The sequence below is a fragment of the Archocentrus centrarchus genome, chromosome 12 (genome assembly GCF_007364275.1).
Source record: "Archocentrus centrarchus isolate MPI-CPG fArcCen1 chromosome 12, fArcCen1, whole genome shotgun sequence".
Classification (NCBI taxonomy): domain Eukaryota; kingdom Metazoa; phylum Chordata; class Actinopteri; order Cichliformes; family Cichlidae; genus Archocentrus; species Archocentrus centrarchus.
This window is the reverse complement of record NC_044357.1, coordinates 6,509,362-6,537,022: the sequence shown is the minus strand read 5'-3', so window position 1 is coordinate 6,537,022 and position 27,661 is coordinate 6,509,362. Positions and strand designations below refer to the sequence as shown.

Here is a 27,661-nt window from a genome sequence, read left to right as displayed (position 1 = left end):
GACTGATTTGGAGAGCTTGGGACTCGCATCTATGCCAGAAAGGTGCGCACAAACATGTACACACACAAAGACGGTGGAAACAAGACAAAAAACCAAACCAAAACAAACAAACACTACAGGTATGAAACTTACGGACGCCAGGCTGTGTGATGAACTTGAATGTTTACTTGGAGCCAGGGAAGAAATTGCACTCATGGTGTCATTGCTTCGAGTACTGGGACTCATCACCTGTCGGCCAGTAAACGGGCCTGTCCCAAAAGAACAGCATTTCCTCATTGAATGTTTCTAGACGCACACTGATGAAAGAAACTACATACCACCCAAACTCAAAACATTCTGTCATTCACACCTCTCTTTAATGATGAAGGTCGTCCTGTCTGCATGAGCGACTCTGGTATTCCCACTGTCTTCTGCCCATCCTTCTCTTGTGTTCCCTGCTTCTTCTTCCTTCCTCGCCTTTTTAAATGATGAGCACCGAAAGCTAGAGCTGCACTGCCCACCAATGTGGCAAACAGTACCTTCTTAAACCTTGGTGTAAGCTTTAGCTGGGAAAATATGGACCAGAAGCAGGAAAAGCGGTGAAGATACAGCCAAATATGAAACATTAGTTGAAAGATGCACTAATATTAGCTAATGTCTTCACAAGAAAATGATTAATATTTAACTGCACGCTGTGTGTGCATATGTACAAAGGGGTTTACCTGCCCAAATGTGGAATAGAGAAAGACAGGTATCTCTGCTACAGTCATGGCCAAAGCCTGGGCGATGGACATCCCTTCTCCTTGTTTCATTGACATCTCAGTAATCAAAATGCCTTCAGGCCACAGCTCCCTCACATTCAGCCAAAATGGGGTTTCCCCTCTGGTCTGAGATCAGCCAGTTCAGGACTTGACGATGAACCATCCGTAATTAACCACTCTCCCATCCAGTGACTGCCTGTAGTCTGGTTATTCTACAACAGATTGGACACAGGTTTTGGACAGTACTTGAGTGTATGTGCTTTTAACTGCACGGCCATTATAATTGCAGGTATGAGTAAACACATTTATCACTGAACTACCCTCCAGACACAGATTTATATGGACTGAAAGCAGGAAAAGCGGTGAAGATACAGCCAAATGTGAAAAGACACTAATATTAGCTAAGGTCTGCAGAAGAAAATGATTAGTATTTAACAAATGGGTTTACCTGCCCAAATGTGGAATAAAGAAAGACAGGTATCTCTCCAAGCACGTAATTTTCGGGGTGGGGGGGGTGGTAATCTGATCCAATCACTATAACCCCCCAATAAAGTCACATCATTTTGATTTACAAAAATCATCTTATATGAATAACATGTTAATTTTCTTTATTCATTATCAATTTTGGGTAAAATACTAGCATGTTTAATCATTTGGTAATGTAACCCCCCCTCTCCCAACAAAAACTTGGTATCACCCAAATGAAAAGAGCGCCAAAAAGCGGACAACCAACAATTTTTCATTGCTGGTCGACAACACCCCCTTGTAAAAACCAGAAAAATCAAAATGAGGTAAATGTATATGCGTTGTTAGCTAAAGATTTAATAACTATGCCGCTGTGTATCAGACAAACTATGAATACCTGTTCAGGTATTTTAGCTACCTCCGTTAGACCTGCTACTCCCTGCTCCTCCTAAGCTGACAATGAGTCAAAAGAAAAAGAAGATAAAAGTGGTTATTTGCGCACACACAGCACAGTACAATACCTGTAATATGTAAAAAACTAAACTCATTAAACAAGTATATAGTTTTACTCAAGTGAATACAAACATAACATTTTATGTATTTAGTTATTAATAACTACTATCAGTACTGATAACAGGCCTGAAGATGAGAGTCCCAGAACGGTCCAGGATGAGAATTATTATATTTTAAACACATCAAGTTAAAACCTTTTTCTCTACAGAAAGTGCAGAGTAAATACAAAGAAAGTTAAATAAATACATAGTAAAAGCATTACAGTGTATTTCTAATATGGTTAACCCAAAATCTCCTGAATCCTTTTAGAAAAGTAAATTATTTAATAAATAAATAGCTTAACACCCCGCCCCTCAAGTGTTGGACCCAAAGTTACGCCCTTGGTTTGAACATTAAACCTGTTAGGGATTATTTTTTACTCAATGAATAAAAGATGTTTCACTGTGTTACTGTTAATAGTCAGAGTTCAGAAACAGTAACCGTTTCACATTTGACTCAAAAAAAAAAAATACAGGGCAGATTTCCAAGTCTTTTAAGGAACTTGAAGTTTTATCAGGAAAGATGGTGGAAACAAGAAAAAAAAACAAAACAAACAAACAAAAAACACTACAGGTATAAAACTTACGGACCCCAGGCTGTGTGATGAACTTGAATGTTTACTGGGAGCCAGGGAAGAAATTCCACTCATGCTGTCACTGCTTGAAGTACTGGGACTCATCACCTGTTGACCAATAAACGGGCCTGTCCCAAACACTGGCTTCGAATGTTATCAGTCAACATTCATTTAATGGACTAATAACATTCGAAGCGGGTGGTCCCAAAAGAACAGCATTCTGTTTCCTGCTTCCTCTTCCTTCCTCGCCTTTTTAACTGATGAGCAGTGAGAGCTAGAGCTACACTGCCCAGCGCTGTGGCAAACAGCACCTTCTTCAAGCTCGGTGTAAGCTTTAGCTAGGAAAATATGGACTTCTTATTCCTCGCGTTATTCCCGCTAAGTTGCAGGGTCTGCGTATTTCCACGCCCATCTCCACTTGGCGCAATCTAGGGCGACTTCGGGGGTGACGCAGATGTGCTTCATGTCTTCTTTGACCCGGTCGAACCGCTTCTTTGGCCGTCCTCGGGGCCTCTTCCCGCGCAGGCTGAGGGACATCGCGGTCTTGGCCACCGAGCTGTCATCACTTCGGACGACGTGTCCGTACCATCGAAGGCGTGCTTCTCCCATCTTGTCTGTGATCGGGGCCACACCAATCCGTCTTCAGACGTCCTCGTTCATTGTGTGGTCGTGCACTGTCAAGCCCAGGCTCCAGCGGAGCATCCTCATCTCCATTCCGTGCAGCGCTTGCTCGTGTCGTGCGGTTGCAGGCCAGCACTCGCAACTGTAGAGAGCTGGGAAAATATGGACTGAAAGCAGGAAAAGCAGTGAAGATACAGCCAAATATGAAACATTAGCTGAAAGACACACCAATATTAGCTAAGGTCTGCACAAGAAAATGATTTGTATTTAACTGCACTCTGTGTGTGCATATGTACAAAGGGGTTTACCTGCCCAAATGTGGAATAGAGAAAGACAGGTATCTCTGCTACAGTCATGGCCAAAGCCTGGGCGATGGACATCCCTTCTCCTTGTTTCATTGACATCTCGGTAATCAAAATGCCTTCAGGCCACAGCTCCCTCACATTCAGCCAAAATGGGGTTTCCCCTCTGGTCCGAGATCAGCCAGCTGACGACTTGATAATGAACCATCTGTAATTAACCACTCTCCCATCCAGTGACTGACTGTAGTCTGGTTATTCTACAACAGATTGGACACAAGTTTTGAAAGTACTTGAGTGTATGTGCTTTTAACTGCACGGCCATTATAATTGCAGGTATGAGTAAACACATTTATCACCGAACCACCCTGTAGACACAGATTTATATGGACTGAAAGCAGGAAAAGCAGTGAAGATACAGCCAAATGTGAAAAGACACACTAATAATAGCTAAGGTCTGCAGAAGAAAATGATAAGTATTTAACAAATGGGTTTACCTGCCCAAATGTGGAATAAAGAAAGACAGGTATCTCTGCAAGCACATGATTTTCGGGGTGGGGGGGTGGTAATCTGATCCAATCACTATAACCCCCTAAAAAAGTCACATCATTTCGATTTACAAAAAACATCTTACATGAATAACATGTTAATTTTCTTTATTCATTATCAATTTTGGGTAAAATACTAGCATGTTTAATCATTTGGTAATGTAACCCCCCCTCTCCCAACAAAAACTTGGTATCACCCAAATGAAAAGAGCGCCAAAAAGCGGACAACCAACAATTTTTCATTGCTGGTCGACAACACTCCCTTGTAAAAACCAGAAAAATCAAAATGAGGTAAATGTATATGCGTTGTTAGCTAAAGATTTAATAACTATGCCGCTGTGTATCAGACACACTATGAATACCTGTTCAGGTATTTTAGCTACCTCCGTTAGACCTGCTACTCCCTGCTCCTCCTAAGCTGACAATGAGTCAAAAGAAAAAGAAGATAAAAGTGGTTATTTGCGCACACACAGCACAGTACAATACCTGTAATATGTAAAAAACTAAACTCATTAAACAAGTATATAGTTTTACTCAAGTGAATACAAACATAACATTTTATGTATTTAGTTATTAATAACTACTATCAGTACTGATAACAGGCCTGAAGATGAGAGTCCCAGAACGGTCCAGGATGAGAATTATTATATTTTAAACACATCAAGTTAAAACCTTTTTCTCTACAGAAAGTACAGAGTAAATACAAAGAAAGTTAAATAAATACATAGTAAAAGCATTACAGTGTATTTCTAATATGGTTAACCCAAAATCTCCTGAATCCTTTTAGAAAAGTAAATTATTTAATAAATAAATAGCTTAACACCCCGCCCCTCAAGTGTTGGACCCAAAGTTACGCCCTTGGTTTGAACATTAAACCTGTTAGGGATTATTTTTTACTCAATGAATAAAAGGACAAATGTTTAAAAGTTAACTCCAGCAAGTTAATTAATAAACAGTGGATCAACCAAATAATAAACAATTAACTAATACATTAGACATAGAGCAACAAACTGAAAGTGCTGACTAACTTCTCAGTCTCAGTGCATCTTATCTTGGAGGTTCGGCCACATACAATTAAAACATCATCAATGTCACCATGTTCTGTTATTAATCTGGACAAGATTGCTCTGTATGACTAATTAAAACATCAGGAAGAAGATGTGCTTTATGGCTCTATCACTGATGAGAGGAATCTGGGTCATGAAAAACCAGCTTGGATAAGACCGACTGACCAAGGCCGACTCACAGTTTAGATAATGGCAGTATAAACTGTTATGGTTTAGAGCAGTGCTCTTCTGGGGAGAGAGCTGCAGGCAGCTGCTGAGATGCCTGTCTCTCCCTCAAGATTTGCCCACATGTACATGTGATAATTTCTGATTCTTCAATATATAAAATCATTTGCATGAGAACTGAAGTGTTTATGAAAGTGTTTATGTTTATGTGTGTGTGGGAACAAGTGGGCTGATACTGCTGTGAAAAGAAAAGAAAAAAAGAGGATGAAATCCTCAAAGAAACTGGTAAAATAAAATTAAGAATGTATAAAGTCCAGAGGACAAATATCAAGGTTGTAGTAAATATCAACAAAAAAGGGAGATGTCCCAAACTGATTTTTTAGGTAAAGCAAAAGCTTAGATGAATTCTTTAAATTATGAATCTGAAAAACGGGGGGACAGGAATCTGGGACAAACTCTAAAGCTGGATCACATAGGAAAAGGAAACGTGTCTGTTACTATCTGTGTGTGTGCGTGTGTGTGTGTGTGTGTGTGTGTGCCTTGCAAAGAAAGAAAACAACTGGAGTTGGTGTGTGAGAATGAGAGTTATTGTGTGCGCATTTGTATCTGTATCTGTGTGTGTGTGGCTCAGAGAGAGACAGAATAGGAGAAAAAGGAAAAAAATGGTTGCAAAGTTTAGCACCTGGAGTGTGTGCACGTGTCTCTGAGCATTGCGGTATGTGTGTGTGTGTCACTTACAGTGTTACTGTGCGCATGTGTGTGTGCGTCTGTATCTGAGTTGAGTGTGTATCAGAGGGACACAGTGTTCGTGTCAGTGAGAGACAAGTGAGTTTTGAGTACTATAAGGTGTTGTTTCTTTGCTTTGTTTTGTTTTGTTTGTTTATTTTTGGTATGGATGGTAGAGTTAGTGAGTGAGGGTCAAGAGCACTCAGGATTAAGGTTTACTCCTGATACAAAGTGAGTATTGCCTACCATTGAAGGACATTAAACTGAAAAAAAAGGGACAGTCAGGAGTTGTTTTTAATTGATTTTCATAAAACAAAGCCAATATAAAAGGCTAATTCCTTGAAAATCCCAAATTGTGGTATTTTATGTAAATATAGTTATTAGAGGTCATTGCTTGAATATTGTTGTTAAATTTCAAGAAAAAGTTTCTATGAGAAACTCTTTAGTGAAACCTTTAAAAAGAAAAGTTAGAGGGAAAAAAAACCAGTGAGTGTGAATATTTTGTGAAACACAGCTGAACTGAAGACACAAGACAAAATGCCAAATCTTGAGCTGCCGCTCTGCTACAAAGCAAAACGTAGAGAACTAAAAACCTGTTTATGAAAACATATGATAAAATAAAGGTACCTGATTTACACTTTTGTACATTTACATTTGTTTATTTGGTAGATTTGTTTAAAACTAAGATTATAAGAGAAGAGTGGAGATCATTTTGAATGTCTGAACAAATTGATATTAAATCAAGCATTAAAGGAAAAAATCCAAAAGTTAATAATACAAAAAATCAGTATGCCCTTTAGATAAAATTATTGAGACATAAACAAAGTTTATGTCTCAAAAGGGGGGATAAAATAGGAGAAAATTAAAATCAATTCAAGACTTAACTAACAAAGATCTCTGTTTCATTCCAACAGGAGCCTGAACAATATCAATGTGGCTCCAAGAGACTGGACAGGTAACAGTAAGTTCCTGTACCCATGACCTCTGTGTCAGTGACATGCGGTGAAGTTTGTGACAGGTGAGGCATCTGACTCATTTGGAAGCGGATGTTCACATATATGAACCCAAAATAGAAGCTTAGATTTCAATTTTAATTATACTAATGATTAATTGTGCTTTAATCAACTCCATACTGTTCAATGATGATGGCAAGAAAAACCAAATATTTAATATAAGGGCAAACATTTTTTTTTTTTTGGGGGGGGGGGGGGGGGGGGGGGTCTCTTTTAAATAAATAAAAAAAAAAAAACATTTATTATCTTACCTTTATTTGAAGATGGGGGCAGCACTACCCCCTCTCAATGCCGCACGCTACTTTCTGCCTCACTCTGTGTATTTTCACTGTGCATTTATGAACAATCACAAAGAATAAACATATCACACACATTCATTCATTATATTAGACAAACTGTGGAACATCAGCATGTGTAGCAAATGTGTAATCAAACATGTATATTGGCAATATAAAGAGAGACAGCAATGGGCATGCACCAACCGCCTGCTTCATTTGTTGTATGTGACACAGCGCCACCAGAGGTGAGCCACAGCACTGCACTGCCTCACGTCCTGATTTCAGTTAGATGATCACAGATGACAATGCCACTGCCATTGTTAAATGTCATGTTAATTGCAGATAGGCTAATGGCAGGGCCAAATATGGGCATATATCAGTGCATTCTGAATTAATTTCATTAGTAATTAATGTTGATTACCCTACACCTTACTAGTCCTGCTGTTCATCATTTCTAAAAAGCATTCAAAGCTAGAAGGACGTTTGTGAGAACACAGCATTTGTCAGCAACATAGACGGTATAACATGGATGTAACCTCTAGGTCCAAAAATTATGTCAACGCTGATTCATCTTTACCTTTACTTGCATTCTATTTAATGACCACAAGGGGCCAATCGCTATTGGTTGCAACAAGACCATCGATTCTATAGAAGTTTATGGGAAACATCAAGACAAGAAAGCTCCTTACCATGCATGGAGGGTTTCACTCCAAATCCAGTAGTACGCTAAGCGGAAGGCAGCCGAGGACTAGTGAATGTCTGAACCACTATCCTGGAAACTACTAAGGACCAAGCCCTAAGCACAAGATCGAACGAGGCTGGGGTCTACCAAACCAGGCAAGACTCCAGGTGCAGACTGTGGAGAGATACCCCTGAGACAGTCCAGCAGGGTGCAAGATGCTAGCAGGCAAGGCATACGTGCAACACTATAACCAAGTGGCCGGTGTAGTTTACATAAACATCTGTGCCAAGTATCACCTGGAAGTCCCAAGGTCAAAATGGGATATGCCCCCAAGGGTCATTGAGGATGACAGATACAGAGAGACAAACAGGTGATGGCTAACCCACTGGACAGAAGTGGTGGACAAGCAGAGGAAGAAAGCCATAGTGATAGACGTAGCAATACCAAGTAATGGCAACATCAAGAACAAGGAACACGAGAAGCTCAAAAAGAGCAGAGAGAAGTGTTAGAGAGGATGTGGAAGGTGAAGGTAACAGTGGTCCCCGTGGTAATCGTAACACTCGGGGCAGTGACCCCCAAACTGGGAGAGTGGCTCCAGCAGATTCCAACATCCAAGATCTCTTTCCAGAAGAGCGTAGTCCTATGCTGTTCTCTTAAAAAAAATGCCTATTAGAATGTTTGAGTCTTGTGAAACGAAAGCAAAAAAAATACAAAAACTCAGTATCATTTAACAAAAAATAACATTTAATACGGAGAATTAAAATCAAACCAGTTTCTGACGTCATTTAACAATAGAAAAGACAAAAGGCATGAGTAGGACACTTGAAGTACAGCAGTGACTTTCAAAACAAAAATCTCTCTCTTCATTTTGGCCATCTGAAACTCTTGTAAAACTCTTGCATCGAGTACATGTTAAGAAGAAGACTCCATGACTGAATTTTATTTTTTAAACGATAACTTTCTAAATATTTCTAATCTGGGACCTTTAACACTTACAGCTAGAGCTAAGCCTGGGTCTACATGTAGCATGTTACACTGATGTGACCAGTAAGTGGACACAAGACTAAACAGAAGCACTTTCCCATAACAGCATTTTATCTGCATGACACACATTGATATAAAATGACCAAGAAAGGAGGAAAAAAAATGTTTTCAGACCAAAACAAAACCTAGTAAGCAGAATAAACAATTTTCATATTTATAGAGATCTGGGAAAGATCATTTCTCTACTGTACAGCATTTATGCTCTATATTATCAATAATATGTCAGTTCTTTGATGCAACAAATACATTAACAGCTATTAAAACAGGGTTATTGGACATTCTTGTATTTTTTTTTCTTCTAAAGTGCAAAATGCTCATTGTCACAAGAAGGAACCAAATTATTTTCTGTAAAAGCTCTATTCACAGTTTTGGTTCATGTTAGACAAAACCACCAACCAACCCCCCAAATACTGACTCTTAACAGACAGTACAGATTAAGGAGGTGAGGGGAAAAAAAAAAATCCAATCAAAGCTCTTAATTTAAGAGATTTGAATTTGGATTATCAATGCCACCAAACACACACTTGTATGGATAAGAACGCCAAAGAGCTGCTGATTCAGATGATAAACTACTGACATTAAAATGCTGTAAAGTGATCTGAAATTTCTCTCCACACATAGACAACTGTGCTTCTCTGTTAACAAATAATCTCTTCATTAGACTTCATGACAATAATTTTGTTTCAATCTGTATATCACAAACGTGCCTCTGCAGTAGTGGTGCAATCGAGTATTGTGGAATAAATGCCATTCAGTAACAAGGTCACAGTACTGGGAAAGCAAAGCAGTGCACTTATATGGATGACAGTCCAGCTGTACGACGCCCGGTTCTTACTTACAGATATTTATAACATTAGAAATATCCTAAGAGTACTAGATGCTGTTTCATTTAGAGGTTGTGTCAATATATATATTTTTAAACTAAATCTCCACCAGCATCCACTTTTCTTTTTTTAAAAACACACCTAAACCCAGGGCCCTTTTTCATTTAAAGGTGTAAACACTAACATAAATGAGTCAACAAGTAATAGTAAGCATGCACAGTACCTGGGCTGTGACTCTGGCTCACCTACTTTAAACCCATCTTTGATGCTAATGAGTCAAAGCTGCCACAGAAAAGCTCTACTGCTTATGTTGTGTGAACAATACAGTGTCACGGCTCACTGAACAAAACAGCGCTATTGGTATTATTAGTGGCGCGTACTTCACCTGCTATGACAAGTGAGTAATATCTGCTTTGTTCAGGGATTATTCTTCATACAAGCTGTGATTAATGCTTTTGATTAAGGTTGTACAATTTAGACCCAAATATTTGCAAGCAATTCAATTGCAAGAATGTGTCAAATACTGACTTTAGAATTAGGAAATACTACCTGAGAGCACCTGGTTAAGAGATTTATCTTCTTCAGCATCTTCTACACTCTGTTATGTTTTATGTAATCATAGCCAGACAGATATTTCACATCTGGTATTCTTTTATTTATGGTGGACGTGCTGTTTTGCTTTTTTTAAATCTGAATATTTGTGTTGTGATTTATAGAAATTAAAACTTCATAAACCCTTACCACATGCTTAATCAAGCACTTGTGTTTACAGCAACTGTGAACACTTTACATCTGGTGTCAAACTACTGTAGAACGTATTCATGAGTAACATGCCAGTACCCTGCACAAGATCAAATGCCTTTTTGCGTTCGACACACCCTCTTGGCCTTATCATATTTTATGCTCAATTAACTCAAGGTGGAGAAAAATATAAATAGAGATTAAAGAGGATTTCAGGACAAGTGCCAAGACAAACCCATCCCATCTTGCATCTCATAGGAGCACATGTATTCAGTTGGCCAAAGTGCTCAAGAACTGTCAGGAATTATCACTGTTTCAAATGCATAATCTTCCTTAGTTTAATATAAAACATAGAAACACACACCAGTATTGACTCCCACACATGATTCCACCTAATTCCAGAGGTGATGAAGAGTTCTCTGAAAACACTCAATCCATGTGGATTTAAAGTGTGGCAGGCCCAGTCTTCATGTGCTGCTAATGCTTCTGTCAGATCTGTTCTCAAGAAATCACCCAACAAGGCAGGGACAAGTCCTCACACGTCTGTGATTACACGCCTGCAGTCTGTGTTCTAGATACATTAGACAGCAGCAACATGAGAGGTGGGATTGTCAGTTTCCCTTGTTAGCACAAGGACCAATGACATTACAGACCTGGTGAAAGTATGTCCTATTGAAGTAGTCGTGTTTAACCCCTTACACAGATGAATAAATGAATAATGCTGGTTCTCAGTGTATCACAGGAGCATGAATCATTCCAGTCTTAATACAAGTACACATTTACAATTGAGCTGTGACTTTTTGCTGTTCCCCACTCATCAGCCCCTTTACTGTTGGCTGGTACAAGCCCGGTGAAGCTCTTCGTGACCCTACTTGTCTTAGTTGGTCCCCGAAGAGCCCTCTGTGTCTCTGGGCAGGGCACCATTGAGCTCGAGAAGGCTATCGATTCCCAGATACCCAAGTAAAATCTCACTCCGGCGGTGGGAAAGGTTCAGGATGTCGTCAGCCAAACACTGCGCAGAGGTGAAGCGGACCTTGTCATGATCAAACATGTCCTTAAGGTACTGCACGATTTGTTGCTGCAGGTGAAAGGAGATGGGGAAAGAAAAATGAAAGAAAATTGTAAGTAACACGGTAATATTAACCTGGAGAAATCCTGCAGAAACATGATAAGAAAGAGCAAACTGCACAAAGAAGGGTTCCATATTAGTTTGAACCCAGAAGCAACAGTGCTAACCACCGAGCTACCGTACTGCATGAAGCCAACTCAGTGGTTAGGAATGAGACACATGAATAGAAATTCACCTGTCATGGTTACTAATATGGCTAGTTAGACTGTAAAAGCTCTTGTACATAATGATGTCTGTGGCTCAGGAGGAGCTGCTCTTAAGTCTGAAAATAATGAAATTAGGTCTGACATATAGACTGTATATAAATGATGGCCTTAACCACTGTGTCATTATCCATTAGTTAGAAACCCCCGAGTCTGAAGTCTTAAGCAAAGTTTCTTTACAATGATCATCTTGGTATTCTGAAATCAGGTGTGATGAGTGAGGGTGGGCCAGACTGAAAAACTGTGGATGCTGCTCATATGGTAGTGAATTGTCATTTGAAAGGTAAATCATAACTGGCTTTAATTGTAGCTTTTGGATCTGTTCCCTCAACATTCATCTTGCTCTCTCCTAAGAAAGGAGGCAGGTCTCCCTCTAACTGGTTATACTTAGCTTTCCAAACATTTCTGACACTCTTTTCCCTTGCTTTTTTTCCCCTGAGCTCTGGGAGGTGGTGGTCACTCAGGTTCATCAGCCTCATCTCCTTCCTCATCCTCAACTCCCTCAGCAACATTTCCAGCCTCCTCACCTTCACTGTCACTGCTTGATTCTACTTCTCTGCTTGCACCTGTCTGTACTGGCAGCCATTCCTCATCACTGCTACCAGAAGCACACTCTTCCTCATTTGAGTCTGGAAACTCCTCTATTACCCTGTATGTCTGTCTTTTTGAGCCCTACAAAAAATATGGATGTCAAAAAAAACCTCAAATTACATTCTAAAAACATAAAGCAGTTGATTTACAGCCAAAAGCATTACAGGATATGAAATATATATATATTTTTTTTTTTTTTTTTTTTTTTTTTTAAACCTGCAATGGTATCTTTTTATAGAAAGTAGAAACCGAAATAGCTGAGGTGGTTGGTCTTTCTCCCTGTCTGTCGGCCATCTTGGTTTTACTGACTACTTTTTCCTATTGCAATGACCTACCAATGGGATTTTTTGTATGAAATGATGCAATAGCCTCCACTAGAGTGGACTATATGCAGCAGTGCCCAAAATTGCAGGCATATATAGAGAAAAAACACTTTTAAACAGCCGTACACTGTAGTGACCTCCATGCATGAAAGGGTTAAGCTAATGGTTTCCTTGCACAGAGGATGGTGCCTGTCTGCACTGGAATTTTTTTGAACCATGTGCTCTGTATGTTCTCACCTTAAAAATTGTGCACACTTCACTTAGGTGCTGCCTGGGTCCTAAAAATCCAAAAGCTAAAACTGGGCTCACATGTTCAGATATGGCATAGAAGTGGGAGATAAACCCATCAGGAACCTGCAGAGAGGACAAAAACAAGCTATCAGAATAAACAAAAAAATTATTAGAACTTTAAAAATTAAGCAATTAAAAAGTACTGACTCCTAAAACTAGCTTAAACTCACCATAAGAAGGCGCCTTTTGGCTTTTAGGACAGACCAGCAAGCTGTTGCCAAAGCCTACCAGAAAAAAAGAGAGAGAAAAATAAATATTTCATAGATATAGATACTGTGACAAGTTCACTGGTGGCATGCAGAGTATGTGCGTGTGTGCAACATTAACTGTTTCTTTAAAGCTGTCAGAGAGCCAGCGATTCCTCAACACAGCCACCACAGAGGAAGGAGGGCTCTCCAGGTCTTCGAATGCATCCATCAGGATGAAGTCCAGCACTATGTCGAAGAAGTTCATACAAACCACCTGCAAAGATCAGGAAACAAGGACCACATGGAACAGTTAAAGCATCATTTTATTAGCAGCAGTATTATGTTTTTAACTGCTGTGGCACCACTGTATCTTGGGACTTGGGATATGTACAGTGTTGTTGAACAGTTGTACGCATTTTATGTATTTCTTTAATCTACCATCAGTGATATGGAGTAGGCTCCTGGTTTTGTCAGTATCAGATGTATGAGCACGTGTGAACATGTCCCGCTGACAGTTTGATGCTATACCACTGATCAACAGCTGGTGACAGCAGTGTGCCAAATATTAAAGTTCTGACTCAAAGAGCTCTGAGGTGCACATGCACCTGTGTGTGTGTGCCCAAACACATTTTTGTCATGTGTTGGTTAATATCCTCCACTGCAACAATAAAAAAATAAAATAAAAATAAAGCAGTAGGTCCCTTTTAATATTTTTACTAAACAAAAAAAAAAAAACAAAGGAACAAAGAAATGACTACTCACCCCGCGTCCCTCCAGCTCCATTTTAGTGATAGGCCATGTTTCCTCTCTCTGAGTGTAAAGCAGCATGTCTTCATAGCTTTCTAGAAAACCTTTGGTGCTCTGAGTTGAAGCAAATAAATGAAAATATTACTGAGAGCTGTTCAAATATGTCAAAATAGGACAAGTTAATAACTGAGGATCCAGATGAGGACAGTTTTACCTTGTTTGCTTTTACCATTAAACCCGCAATCATTTGCTTTCCAGTCTCCATGAAAAATGTACGGTGAGTTTCATCTAACAACAGGATCTGGAAAGAAAAAAAAAAAAAGCAACACTGATAATTTGAAGTGGTGACTATTTTAGGTCTGCAGATTACATTAAAGTTGCTCATTTTCAACAGCTCCCTTCATCTTCAGCTGTGCAGTTTTCCACATATGAATTAATTTAGAAAGGCTTAGATATTTTTAGTGGAGTACCAACCAATATACTGGCTGGCCAATATTATCGACCAATTCTAGCCATTTGCTGATATATTGGTATTGGCATTTATGTGGACTGATAAATAAATAATGTAAAAAAAGGGAAGGGATGGTAGAAACACCCCCTTGATAGTGGTTAGCAACACGTGTTTGGAACATCACAAAAACCAGCTGATCAATGCGGCGCTGGACAGAGCGTAAACAAGTAACCCACGAATTGTTGGGTTACTTTAGTGATGGGCCAAAATTAATCTCTGCATAATGTCTTGATATGGAGAATAATCAGATACGGTTTCATCAAAATCCTGTAAACCATTTCTTAGATATGAAGTGGACATGAACCTTGACCTTCAACCCCAGTGACCCCGTTTATGAGCCCAACCTTGCTTTGGTCATAAGCCATCTACCCATGAAGTTTGGCGAGTGTAGGCCAAACGGTTCTCGAGTTATTAAGAAGGCACTTCAATGGACCCAGCCCACATAATCACATATGTGCCCAGCCTTTCGATGGGCATACAATAAAAATTAAACTGAAATCTTTTTCTATTCATCAGTTATCAGTGTAAGGCAGTATTTACCAGCTTCAATAATGTATTGTTCACTCCTTACAAGCTTTCCTGCTAGAGGAGAACTCAGCTCAAGGTTTAGTTATGAGGAATACAAAGGCCATAAGTGTGGACAGCATGCTGTCCTCTGCTGTTTATACAAGTCTGAATGTCTTTGCCACCTTCAGCTAGCAACAACAGCCGGTTAAGTTATAGTGCCTCTCAGAACATAGCAGTTCCCCCATTAGGAGGGGAAGATATATATATATATTTATCACTGTAAACAACTGCGATTTCAAGGCTTCAAATAGGCAAAAGAGGTTACCACAATGATCCAAACAAAGACAATGATCTGTGGGTTTGCTGAAACTAACCTGGAATGCTTGTCTCACACAGTGAAGCTTGGCAAGGAAGTCTTGGTCACTATAACATTCAAGTAATTCAGTCCTGTTAAAGCGAGAAAATGTATCCAAGTCAGACTCATACTTCTCTTGGCAGATGCACATTAGAGTATAAGATTATTTTTTATTAATACATACAAACCTCACTATGACTTTAAAATACTGAAATGTACATTTACACATCCAAAAAGCAACATAAGCATTCATTTGGAGTTATTTTTTTGGCCATCTGTCAAACTCCTGAAGAAAACATCTGGCTGTTTAGCTGCTAAATGCTTTTTGGTGTTGGACAACTAAACTGAGTTTATCAGAACTTTTAGTTAAAAGCAGCTGCTTCCAGTGCTGAGGGGGACCACAGACACGTGAGGGTGACTCATTTGGCATTATCTATAGTAATTTAATAAACAATAAGCATTTCTCAGTGCAGCTTTAAGTATATAAAGATTTTATGCTTCAGTTACCTCAGGGTCCTATAGGCCACTTTATCGTCATGGACCAGAGACAAGGCTTCTTCATATAGGGCTGCTGGCTTAAGAGGCTGATAGACCTCCCCTAGAGACATGGCATCTAACAGCTGCACATAAACACACACATACCGCAGTACACAGTTCATGTATATGAGTGAGAGACGGGTTTTTCAAGGGTCAGGAGTATACTGTGTTTTCTGCCAGTCATTGGCGAGAAGAGAAAGGGAGCTCACCTCTGCAGCCGAGAAGAAGGACTCATCAGAAGTAACAGTAGTGGCATCGTCCTCCTGCAGTCTGTGGAAACTCTCCACTTGAGGCAAGATTAGAGTTCCTTCACTTTCTGCCAAAGAAACAACACAAACTAACTCCCAGGGCCAGACATGAAGCACACACGTATAGCTGTGAGTACTGACAAAGTCCAAGATCCTAGAATCTAAATGTATGATCTCTGATTAATGATATTTCTATTGTCTGATAGGGTAACACGGAAATATTACCAAAGTCTGCCAGCACGTTGTCTGCTGGGATACTGCTCCCAAAATCCTCCTGTAGGTGATACGCTCTGTGCAGTAATGTCTCTAACTTCTCAGCAAACACTTTATTACGAGCTTCACCCTATGAAAGAAAAAAGAATCCACAGATCAAAAGTGACTTCATATTATATAATAAATAACCTGAGGATTAGCTCAACTTATTTTAGTTAAACTTAACTAGTACTGGGCCCTAGTCTAGAAAGCAGGCTCAACAGATTCAAAGTCTAACCATCAACACTGAGTTGATTAACTTAGATGGGCAACTCAGAGTTGCCAGTTCCAGAAACGCTGATTAGATTAATTTCAATCAACTCTGAACGTGTTTACGCCGAGTCAAGTGAGAAAGAAGAAAGTCATCATCAATGGTGCTCCATGACAACAGGTAAACAAAGAGCAGAGTCTCCATTTTAATCCAGTGGACTGAAGAATGTGAATGTCAGTGTGGACCATGATGTTTATCTTAAAAACAAGGTGGGAGAAAGATTTAAATTAGCTTGAGCCACTCTGTCTTCATCATGGACAGTGTAAAAGTTTGATATAAAATATACTTCAATTTTCATTAGATGAAGCTGAAATCCAAATTTTACATGTGATTTTAAAATCTGATTCTTTAAAAATCACCAGCTGTAACCAGACAGGGACAAAGTGTAGGTGACAGAAACAGAAGATAAAAATATGCAGAAACAGATCAGATACAGTTAACTGAGGATCTGTGATTTGATTCAGCTAGCAATAGACTCCAGGCAGATCTACCCTGTAGCAAGTTCTTTTTATTTAATAAAAAAAAAACAGTTTTTACAACAGTTTATGACCATTTAATTTTTTTCAATAATCATTCAGTAATTACTTAATGTATTGATGGGATGTAACAACCTCATGTAGATTTCATTATGTCTGCCAGTACTGGATAAAAAATGCTTTATAAGATTTACAGAAAAACAATGCTTTAATGTTCCCCAGTGTAACCATTTATAATATGATCTAATCTCAGCCTTCACTGATAGATGACGGGTGTCTTGCAGACATAGGAGAGATGTTTCACTGGGTTACTGTTAATAGTCAGAGTTCAGAAACAGTAACCGTTTCACATTTGACTCAAAAAAAAATAAAAAATACAGGGCAGCTTTCCAAGTCTTTTAAGGAATTTGAAGTTTTATCAGGAAAGGCAAAAGCAATAAGAACAGTCTAAGCTTTTATAGAGCTGCCTCCGTGTTGGTTGGCTAGATTTGAGACATTTCAGTATCGTTTTGGAAAGTTGAGCCATTTTGAATAAAGTATAGTGATCATGTCAGGACAAAATAAGCCACTATGAATGATTCAAAACTGATCTGGACAGGGTGAGCTGAGAAGTGACTGGGCCTGAGCTCATCTGAATCCATGATCCTTATACATTATGGAGCTGTCCCACCGTGCAAGTGGATTCCAATGCAATGACTCCAGTCACTTAAAGTCATTTCAGCTTCATCTTCACTCAAATATAATCTCCAAGACCCCAACCACGACAGCCATTTTTCCATCAGTGTGACCAATGACTGCTCATTGATGCTATGAGTCTAAAGCTTTATACAGAGAAGAAACTCTTACCCCAGTAACTGAGTCTCAGTTTAAGTTAACCATATGCCTCCGAACGTGTCGAATGCGACACAGCGTACTCCAAAAGTGCCGCCGTTCGTGGACTCCCAGCAAAAAATACTGTAATACCCCTATACGGCTGTGTAGTGTAATTTCTGAGCTTTCAGGAACCATTTGAATTTTTCCGAAAGGACAAATGGTCCCAGAGTTACGGTAAACAGCCAGCTAACCAAAGTTCCTTTGATCAACTGACTTGGCGTTGATACGCTACATCTTAACCAGCTGTTCGTGGCTAGTAAGGGCAGGAAACCAGCACTTCAGCGGCAATCGCCTGGAGTTAAAGGATTAGAAAACCCGGAGTCTCCCTCATCTTATGGTTAACAAACTCAGAACCACAGCGTAGCGTGCTTCCTGGAATAGGCCCCTGGGCTATGCATGGGAAAACACCAGAAGACAGTACTGTACTTGATTTAGAAGATATTCCACCACAAACTGGTAATAACAGTTCGATGATTACCATGGCAAAGTCTCCACATGTTGCTCCCTGCAGAGAGAGGCTGTTGTTGCTGGATGTTGAGTGGGGTTGATGGCGAATATTCAGGGCCCGTTCCCACTTTCGCAGAGCCTCCTCAAACAGCTCCATGCCTAGCAGAAAGAGAAATTAGATCACAACATTGTCTTCAGGTATTCCTTGTCTTACATGTAGCACACAACAGTTCATTACACACATGGGTTCAAATTGGACTTTACACAAACTAAAATCTGTTCAATGTCGGGTCCAGCTCATTGAAACATTTGATTAGTCACATAAAGCTCCCCAGGTTATTAAAAGAGAAATGCTCTGCTGTTTTGTAATTATAGATAGTTTGTGTCTTAATGTCAGCATAAAATAGTGACAGAAGCTTTAAAAGCTCCAGAGACTAAAGGTGGCTTTACGCTATTTTTTATTTAAAAAAAAAAAACATGAAGCGTTTTAGTGAATATTTACCCATTAAGTAGAGATTCTCTGCATTAGCGTCCTCTACTGCCCCTGACTCTTCCACCACAGGCTCTGCATCCCAGGGGGTGGATGGATTGGCAGACTGATTTGGAGAGCTTGGGACTCGCATCTATGCCAGAAAGGTGCGCACAAACACATACACACACAAAGATGGTGGAAACAAGACAAAAACCCAAACCAAAACAAACAAACACTACAGGTATGAAACTTACGGACGCCAGGCTGTGTGATGAACTTGAATGTTTACTTGGAGCCAGGGAAGAAATTCCACTCATGGTGTCATTGCTTCGAGTACTGGGACTCATCACCTGTCGGCCAGTAAACGGGCCTGTCCCAAAAGAACAGCATTTCCTCATTGAATGTTTCTAGGCGCACACTGATGAAAGAAACTACATACCACCCAAACTCAAAACATTCTGTCATTCACACCTCTCTTTAATGATGAAGGTCGTCCTGTCTTCATGAGTGACTCTGGTATTCCCACTGTCTTCTGCCCATCCTTCTCTTGTGTTCCCTGCTTCCTCTTCCTTCCTCGCCTTTTTAACTGATGAGCAGTGAGAGCTAGAGCTACACTGCCCAGCGCTGTGGCAAACAGTACCTTCTTCAAGCTTGGTGTAAGCCTTAGCTGGGAAAATATGGACTGAAAGCAGGAAAAGCAGTGAAGATACAGCCAAATATGAAACATTAGCTGAAAGACACACCAATATTAGTCTGCACAAGAAAATGATTCATATTTAACTACACTCTGTGTGTGCATATGTACAAAGGGGTTTACCTGCCCAAATGTGGAATAGAGAAAGACAGGTATCTCCGCTACAGTCATGGCCAAAGCCTGGGCGATGGACATCCCTTCTCCTCGTTTCATTGACATCTCAGTAATCAAAATGCCTTCAGGCCACAGCTCCCTCACATTCAGCCAAAATGGGGTTTCCCCTCTGGTCTGAGATCAGCCAGCTCAGGACTTGATGATGAACCATCCGTAATTAACCATGGGCATACAATCTCTCCCATCCAGTGACTGACTGTAGTCTGGTTATTCTACAACAGATTGGACACAAGTTTTGAAAGTACTTGAGTGTATGTGCTTTTAACTGCACAGCCATTATAACTGCAGGTATGAGTAAACACATTTATCAGCGAACCACCCTCCAGACACAGATTTATCTCGTACCGGTTTATGGTTTTACCTGGGGAAACAAGCTGGGAGCAGAGCAGCTTGACACTCTGCCAGCACCTACTTACCCATTCTAGAGTGTCTGGTATGCAAATAGGGCACAAGCACGCCCTGCAACCTACTGTACCAGACATTCAGTAGCTGCAGCTTCAACCTAAGAAACTGGGTGACTTTCTCTGTCTTTGAAGCAAACTGGTTTACAGAGAGCACAACCACAGTCCAGGCAGGCTGAAGTTACTGATAACAAGACTGCTATTTGGGGGAAAAAATATATAACTATAAGATGAAGCAAAAGCTAGCAGTTAGCCCGGCCAGGAAGCTAAAACCAGTAATTGCCTCTGACACAAATTTTTTAAAACTTGCTCATAAATTCCAAGGCAGGGTTTGGGTCTGACTTTAAAGCTCGTGCCAAAGACAGCCAAAAATCAGCACTAGCGAGGATGAAACAGCCTTTACAGAGGTGTACACGCTAACGTTAGCTAGCTTATTCGGCTAGCCTCATCTGTCATTCCACATCATAGCATCACCAGGTCAGCCTGGCCTCAGAGCCCTGAGCTGACACCTCACAGGCTTCAAGGCGGCTTTGTGTACACCTTCGCCAGAGGCTCAACTAATAACATAATCCCTACATAGGTACATACCGTGATCATCCGAGGCGTCAAGGAAGGACATTCCCGTGTCACAGTCAGTGAAAGTCGCCCTACGTAGTAAACGCGAGAATACAGACAAGGACACCAGCCAGTCGAGTGAGGTGTGAAGACGTTTACCTTTTTCTTGACCAATCGGATGAAGGGTAGGCGGGGCAAAAACTTTTACAATACAATCGGTTCCAATTGGTTCTTGAATTTTCGTCATTCTATCCTGGCAAACAAACAAACAAAAAAACAAAAACAAAAAACAAAACAGAAGCTAATCGCTTCTAGAAACTTTGTGGCGGTGTATATGCCTGGTAATTAGAAATAGCGGTAAAGCGATATAAATGAGTTACGTTTGGGGAAGTCCAGCGAATTATTAAATAAGTGCATGCTTAAGACCATAACAATGAAGTCAGGCTACTCGAGTAGTATAGCAAGCAAAACTCTGAGGAAGGTCGTAGTTTAACTATCTGAAATAATGTTTATAAATTACTGACTTCTATTTAGGGAAGGTGAATTTACGAGGAGTACTTGAACGCAAGCATTGGCTGCCACTGATCGTAAAGGTAACTAAAGCAGAGAAATCTGTTTCCGGTTTGGGCATGTATCTTTCAGAATAAACGTGCGATTTCCTTCCAATATTGTCATAATAATTTAGTGCAGGGATCCTCAGATACAGGCCTCGAGGGCCGGTGTCCTGCAACTTTTAGATGTGTCTCTGCTTCAACACACCTGAGTCAAATATAGATGTCATTAGCAGGAGAACTTGACTAAATACTGAGGAGGTAATTCAGCCATTTGATTCAGGTATGTTGGATCAGGGACACATCTAAAAGCTGCAGGACACCGGCCCTCGAGGCCTGATCTAGTGTATTAATATCACTGTATTGATTAAAAACACGATTGTATTTTTAATTAGGCTCAAACTTAAAGGTCCTTTCTAGTAAGTAATGTTTTTCTTATCACAGTTCTTGCGTGGCCTATTAATTTGGAACATCACTATTTATACAGTATAGATTATGTGACTGTGCGGATATTTTAAACTATTCAAAAAGATCTCAAGATACACAAATATAAGATGGCAGAGCAGATAATCGCGTCATTGGGAGCGCATGTTATGCTGTTTGTTCAGGTGATACTTTGTTGTGAAAACCTCGCTCCGGAAGCCTTATTCTGTATAGCGGGACAATGTTTCCATTTACAAGGCGTGTCCTAGGAATTGTTTATAGGGTACTGTGTCAACACAGCGGGGGACGAAACCGGCAGCTGCACAAATTTCGGAAGTTAGCTGATGTAAACGTTCTGTAAATTACACGTGAATAATTTGGTCGGCTAAGGGATGAAAACAAACGTAACCGCGGAAAGAAAAGGATACCGGATTTGACAGATTTAAGACAATTAAATATCCCTTGATATGGACCCTCTATCATGAATCGATGGTCGCTGGGCACGTCTCTCTCAGGTCGACTTGAAAAATGAATGCCTTCTGGCCTCAAAGGCCTTGATATGAAAGTTCTGGTAAGAATCAATCAGGTATTTAATGTATATCGGATGGGTGATCAATATGTGTACGGAGTTGAACTACCCTAACCTTTCCCACGGGTTTTCAGTCCATGCAGATGCTCCGCTGGCTTTGTCTGCTCACCCTGAGCCTTCCTCTGTTGTTTTGGGTTGGACATGTGATCACAAGGGACGGTCCACCACCTCCTGCGCGCAGGAAAGGACTCAGGGGCTACACGAGAATCAGTCCCGGCAGGATGGGCCAGGTGAGAGGCTCAAAAGATACAGGGTGGGGTTACACAAATAGAGCTTACAAAGCTCTGAGGTGAGTTAGGAGCATCATTACCAACAAGACATGCTTGAACTTGATTTCATCCATTTTTAGATGAGCCCAAAACAAAGCCTTTTGAAAGCATTCTGTAATTCTGATGGCATAACAACTGAGCTATAACAATGCAGTTATTCATTTGTGTGAAACCACAACCCAATGATTTCTTATCTTGCCCGATTTCTTATCTTTTCTCTCAACAGATATTGGACATGAACTGTAGTCAGTGTGCTTTGGTCTCCAGCTCCGGTCAGATGCTCGGAGCAGGTGCTGGAAAGGAGATAGACAAAACTGATTGTGTGATCCGGATGAATAATGCTCCCACAGAGGGGTTTGAGAAGGACGTTGGGAGCCGCACAAGTGTTCGAGTTGTGTCTCACACCAGCGTTCCCCTGTTGGTAAAAAATGAGCAGGATTATTTCCAGCAGTCGGCAGACACCACATATGTGTTCTGGGGTCCTGAAAGAAACATGAGGCAAGATGGCAAAGGACACATTTTCAACGCCCTCCTGAAAATGGCAAAAAAGTATTCAAATGTCCGAATGTATGCTGTGACAAAAGACAAGATTGAGTACTGTGACGGAGTGTTTCAGAACGAAACTGGGAAAAACAGGTACAGCATGAGTTTAACACATCAATAAATAATTCAGTAAATAGAAAGTATAACTGTTTACAAACAATCACACCATTACATTGAAGTCCCAATAGGAACTTAAAGTCAGCTGATGTGACTCTTTAACTCAAAAATTTAAAGGTGAACATATAATTTACCCATTTCAGCCTTAAATAAATCCAGTTAAATTTTCATGCCTTAGTTATTGTAAATTCTTGTGTTCGAACAGTTTAAGACTTTCCAAAAATCCACAATCAACAGAATGTGAAAAGGCAACTTTTATGTCCAAAAATGTCAGCGTTGAGTAGATATCAGCTGAAGCTGAGCTTGAGCTGTGCTCTCTGTAATACCAATTTGTACCACAAGATGGTGCAGCTAGTCAGTGTGACCTTTATTTAATCAATTTACAGTGACAGTCTGGCAAAAGGCTGGAGGCCTCTTGAGGAAATGAGGGTAGCAAAAAAGAATACGGTGGGGGAAATAATTATTTGATCCCCTGCTGAATTTGTCCGTTTGCTCACAAAGAAATGAACAGTCTCTTATTTTTATGCTAGTTTCGTTTTACTGAAGAGAGACAGAATAGCAACCAAAAATCCAGAAAAAACACATTATATAAAAGTTATAAACTCATTTGCATGCCATTAAGTGAAATAGATATTTGATCCTCAAGCATGACTTAGTCCTTGGTAGAGAAACCCTTGATGGCAGCACAGCAGTAAGATTTTCTTGTAGTCACCAGATTTGTACACATCTCAGGAGGGATTGCAGCCCACTGCTCTTTGGAGAAACTCTTTAAATCCTTTGGGTTTCTTGGCTGCTGCTCAGCAACTCGAAGGTTCAGCTCCCTCTGCAGATTTTCTATTGGATTGTGGTCTGGAGACTGGCTAGGCCACTCCATGACCTTAATGAGATTCTTTTTTAGCAACCCCTTTGTTGCCTTGTCAGTATGTTTTGGGTTGTTGTCATGCTGGAAGACCTATCCATGACCCAACTTCAGTGTTCTGAGTGAGGGAAGGAAGTTCTTGTACATGGTCCTGTCCATTGGCCCCGCAGTGCGGTGAAGTCATCCTGTACCAGGATAGCAGACAAACAGCCCCTAAGCATAATGTTTCCACCTCCATGCTTTGGATCATACTCAGCAGTTCTCCTCCTCCAAACACAGTGGGTGGAGTTGATGACAAAAAGCTTGATTTTGGTTTCATCTGACCACAGCACTTTCTCCCAAGCTTTCTCTGAAGCATTTAGATGTTCACTGGCAAACTTAAGATGGGCCTGTGCATGTGCCTTCTTGAGCAGGGGGTGCTTGCAGGCGCTGCAAGATTTCAATCCATTACGATGTAGTGTGTTACCAAAGCTGTTCTTGGTGTCTATGGTCACAGCTGCCTTCAGATCATTAACAAGCTCCTCCTGGGTAGTTTTGGGCTGATCCGCCACCTTCCTCATGATCATCCTCACCCCATGAGGCAAGATCTTACTTGGAGCTCCAGACTGAGGGCGATTGATGGTCATTTTATATTTCTTCCATTTCTGAATAATTGCACCAACAGTTGTCACCTCCTTACCAAGCTTCTTGCTGATGGTCTTGTAGCTCATTGCAGCCTTGTGCAGGTCTTTGACAGCTCTTTGGTCTTGCCCACGGTGGTTGAGAGGTTGGAATGGAAGAAACTGATTCTGTGGACAGATGTGCTTTATACACATAATAAGTTGAGATCAGAAGTATCTGTAAGTGATTGATTAATTGATTGCAATCTGTGTGCCATGTGGGCAAATAGCCAATCTGTGGGAGCCAAAATAATCAAATTCATATTTCAATCAATGACATGCAAATCACTTTTTTTTTTCTGGATTTTTGATTGATATTCTGTCTTTCTCCACTGAAATGAAACTATCATAAAAATTAGAGACCATTCATTTCTTTGGAAGTGAGCAAACTGACAAATTCTGACAAATAATTATTTCCCCCACTTTTAAACAGCAGCACATCCATAAAGGTTTGAACACAGCTGCTGGTGGTGAAAATTTTAATTCAAACGTGCCAAAGGTAATTGCAAAATGCACCTTTAAAACCCTAATTTGACCATTATAATTGCCTGTGCTCCCTTTATAATAAAATACTTTACTCTGAAACCACACTGTGTATAGGATCATTTGCATTCATCAAGCATTTACTTGGGAACTGCTAAAATTCTAAATGTAAAATTCTACTTTCATGAAGTTTAAAAACTTCATATAAATTGATAAAGTTTTTGTTGACAGGTGACAGCTTGGTGTACCTTACTGTATTATATTGAAAATCCTAGTAATTTCTCCCCTTTGTGCATATTAATGTAGTGTACAGTGCAGTCCTATACATTACCACCACCATCTAGAAAACTCTGTATTAAACATCCCAGCTGTCATAGGGCGAGAGGCGGGGTACACCCTGAACAGGTCGCCAGCCTGTTGCAGAGCCAACACAGAGTGACAGACAACCTTTCACTCTCACATTCACGCACTCATTCACACCTATGGGCAATTTAGATTAACCAATTAACCTAACCCCAGTAAGTGCATGTCTTTGGAATGTGGGAGGAAACCGGAGTACCCGGAGGAAACCCACGCAAGCACGGGGAGAACATGCAAACTCCACACAGAGAGAGGGAGAGGCCAAGGTGGAATCGAACCCAGGCCTTCCAGATGGTATTCTAACTGTGAGGCAGCAGTGTTAACCACTGCGCCACTGTGCTGCCCTGTATTAAACATAAAAAAACAAAAAGACTTTTTGACACCATCAGAAAGTCTAAGTGTGTAAGCGTTGTAGAAGGAGAATTCTGTATTATACCTCATTATAAGCGTTCCTAATAAAGTTGCAGGTAAGTGTATGAGTATACGGTGTATCTGATGTGTAGTTGATGACTGGTGCCAGTTTTAGGATTTATTTTTGAATTTGTAAGAATTTGAAAGACTTTTTTTGTAAGAATAAATATTTGGTGCATCTCAGAATGAAAACTGGGGCGTTTCTCAGCACTGGATTCTTCACAATGATTCTGGCCATAGAAATGTGTGACAGCATCCATGTTTATGGAATGATTGATGATAGCTACTGCAGGTGAGACATTTATGATCTATTCTCAAGCTCAATCTTTATTTTTTTATATATATATATATATATATATATATATATATATAAACACACAGACAGTTGAGTACCTTTAGTGACCCTGTGCCTCTCTCTTGCCAACAGCCGAGCCAATCACAGTGTTGTTCCCTACCATTATTATGAACAAAACAGAATCAATGAGTGCAAGATGTACAAGGTCCACGAGCACAGCCAACGCGGAGGCCATCGCTTCATCACTGAGAAAGCCATCTATGCCAAATGGGCAACACACCACAGGATTGAGTTCAAACACCCCACTTGGAGCTGAACATTTCTCTGACGTATAAACATAGATTGGAATGACTACAGGTCATTAAAATACAAGACTGTAAATTAAAACCAGTCAATACCATAGCTGCTTTTAGCTTCTTTATAACTGTGCCTTCACTTTTGCTCTTATTCTGTAGTGTTTTACTTTATGCTTCAATCTGTAATGTAAAGCTGCAGTATGTACATTTCCTGTGAGACAGAAAATACATTATAATTATATACATAGACTGTATATAAAAGATATACGTAGCTTAAAAGCCACTGTCCCTTAAACCTGCTTCAATTCAAATGGCCAGCAGGGGGCAACTCATCTGATTTTTAAAGAAAACAGCCCCTCTACTCCCGTCCCTGTCACCTCAAACACATTCCTAATAAGTCTGTGGTCTCAGTTGCCAGTTTCAAGTCTTACTGAATACAACGTGATGTTCCTTTTATGAATTGTATTCCCTGCTTAGAGTCAAAATGAACAGTGATCGGGGTATTCTTTACCTTTTGGTTGACAAGTCACTGCTATTTGAGCATACACTGTCCCTCAACTTCTCATTCAGAACCCCCCACCCGGAACATTTGTGAGGTCAGACACTGATGTTGGATGAGAAAGCCTGGCTCACAGTCGCCGCTCTAATTCATCCCAGAGGTGTTCTGTCGGGTTGAGGTTAGGACTCTGTGCAGGCCAGTCAAGTTCTTCCACACCAAACTCTCTCATCCATGTCTTTATGGACCTGCTTTGTGCACTGGTGCGCAGTCATGTTGGAACAGGAAGGGGCCATCCCCAAACTGTTCCCGCAAAGTTGGGAACATGAAATTGTCCAAAAGTCTTGGTATGCTGAAGCATTAAGAGTTCCTTTCACTGGAACTAAGGGGCCGAGCCCAACTCCTGAAAAACAACCCCACACCATAATCTCCCCCCCCCCTCCACCAAACTTTATGCTCGGCACATTGCAGTCAGACAAGCACCATTCCCCTGGCAACCGCCAAACCTAGACTCCTCCATCAGATGCCAGATGAAGAAGTGTGATTCTTCATTCCAGAAAACATGTCTCCACTGCTTTCGAGTCCAGTAGCAGTGTGCTTTACACCACTGCATCTGATGCTTTGCATTGCACTTGGTGATGTAAGGCTTGGGTGCAGCTGCTCAGCCATGGAAACCCATTCAATGAAGTTCTCTACGCACTGTTCTTGAGCTAATCTGAAGGCCAC

At 40.5% G+C, this 27,661-nt stretch overlaps 2 protein-coding genes across 2 annotated transcripts; one reads left to right on the top strand and one right to left on the bottom strand.

The window, feature by feature from the left end:
- Positions 1-8,453: 8,453 nt before the first annotated feature.
- LOC115789835 (mitoguardin 2-like) lies at positions 8,454-20,695 on the bottom strand. Its single transcript, XM_030743383.1, has 16 exons — positions 20,618-20,695; positions 19,578-19,840; positions 19,232-19,442; positions 19,015-19,130; positions 18,791-18,911; positions 18,320-18,447; positions 16,195-16,312; positions 15,931-16,037; positions 15,692-15,804; positions 15,204-15,276; positions 14,026-14,112; positions 13,827-13,925; positions 13,204-13,338; positions 13,047-13,100; positions 12,823-12,939; positions 8,454-11,417 (listed from the first exon to the last, which is right to left on the bottom strand). The coding sequence occupies exons 2-16, from the start codon at positions 19,671-19,673 to the stop codon at positions 11,217-11,219; spliced, it is 1,776 nt and encodes a 591-aa protein (XP_030599243.1). The 5' UTR covers positions 19,674-19,840; positions 20,618-20,695; the 3' UTR covers positions 8,454-11,216.
- Positions 20,696-21,853: 1,158 nt separating this feature from the next.
- LOC115789293 (alpha-N-acetylgalactosaminide alpha-2,6-sialyltransferase 3-like) lies at positions 21,854-27,144 on the top strand. Its single transcript, XM_030742639.1, has 5 exons — positions 21,854-22,129; positions 22,222-22,377; positions 22,643-23,052; positions 26,033-26,140; positions 26,276-27,144. Exons 1-5 carry the CDS (start codon positions 22,091-22,093, stop codon positions 26,457-26,459), a joined length of 897 nt encoding a protein of 298 aa, XP_030598499.1. The 5' UTR covers positions 21,854-22,090; the 3' UTR covers positions 26,460-27,144.
- Positions 27,145-27,661: the final 517 nt, after the last annotated feature.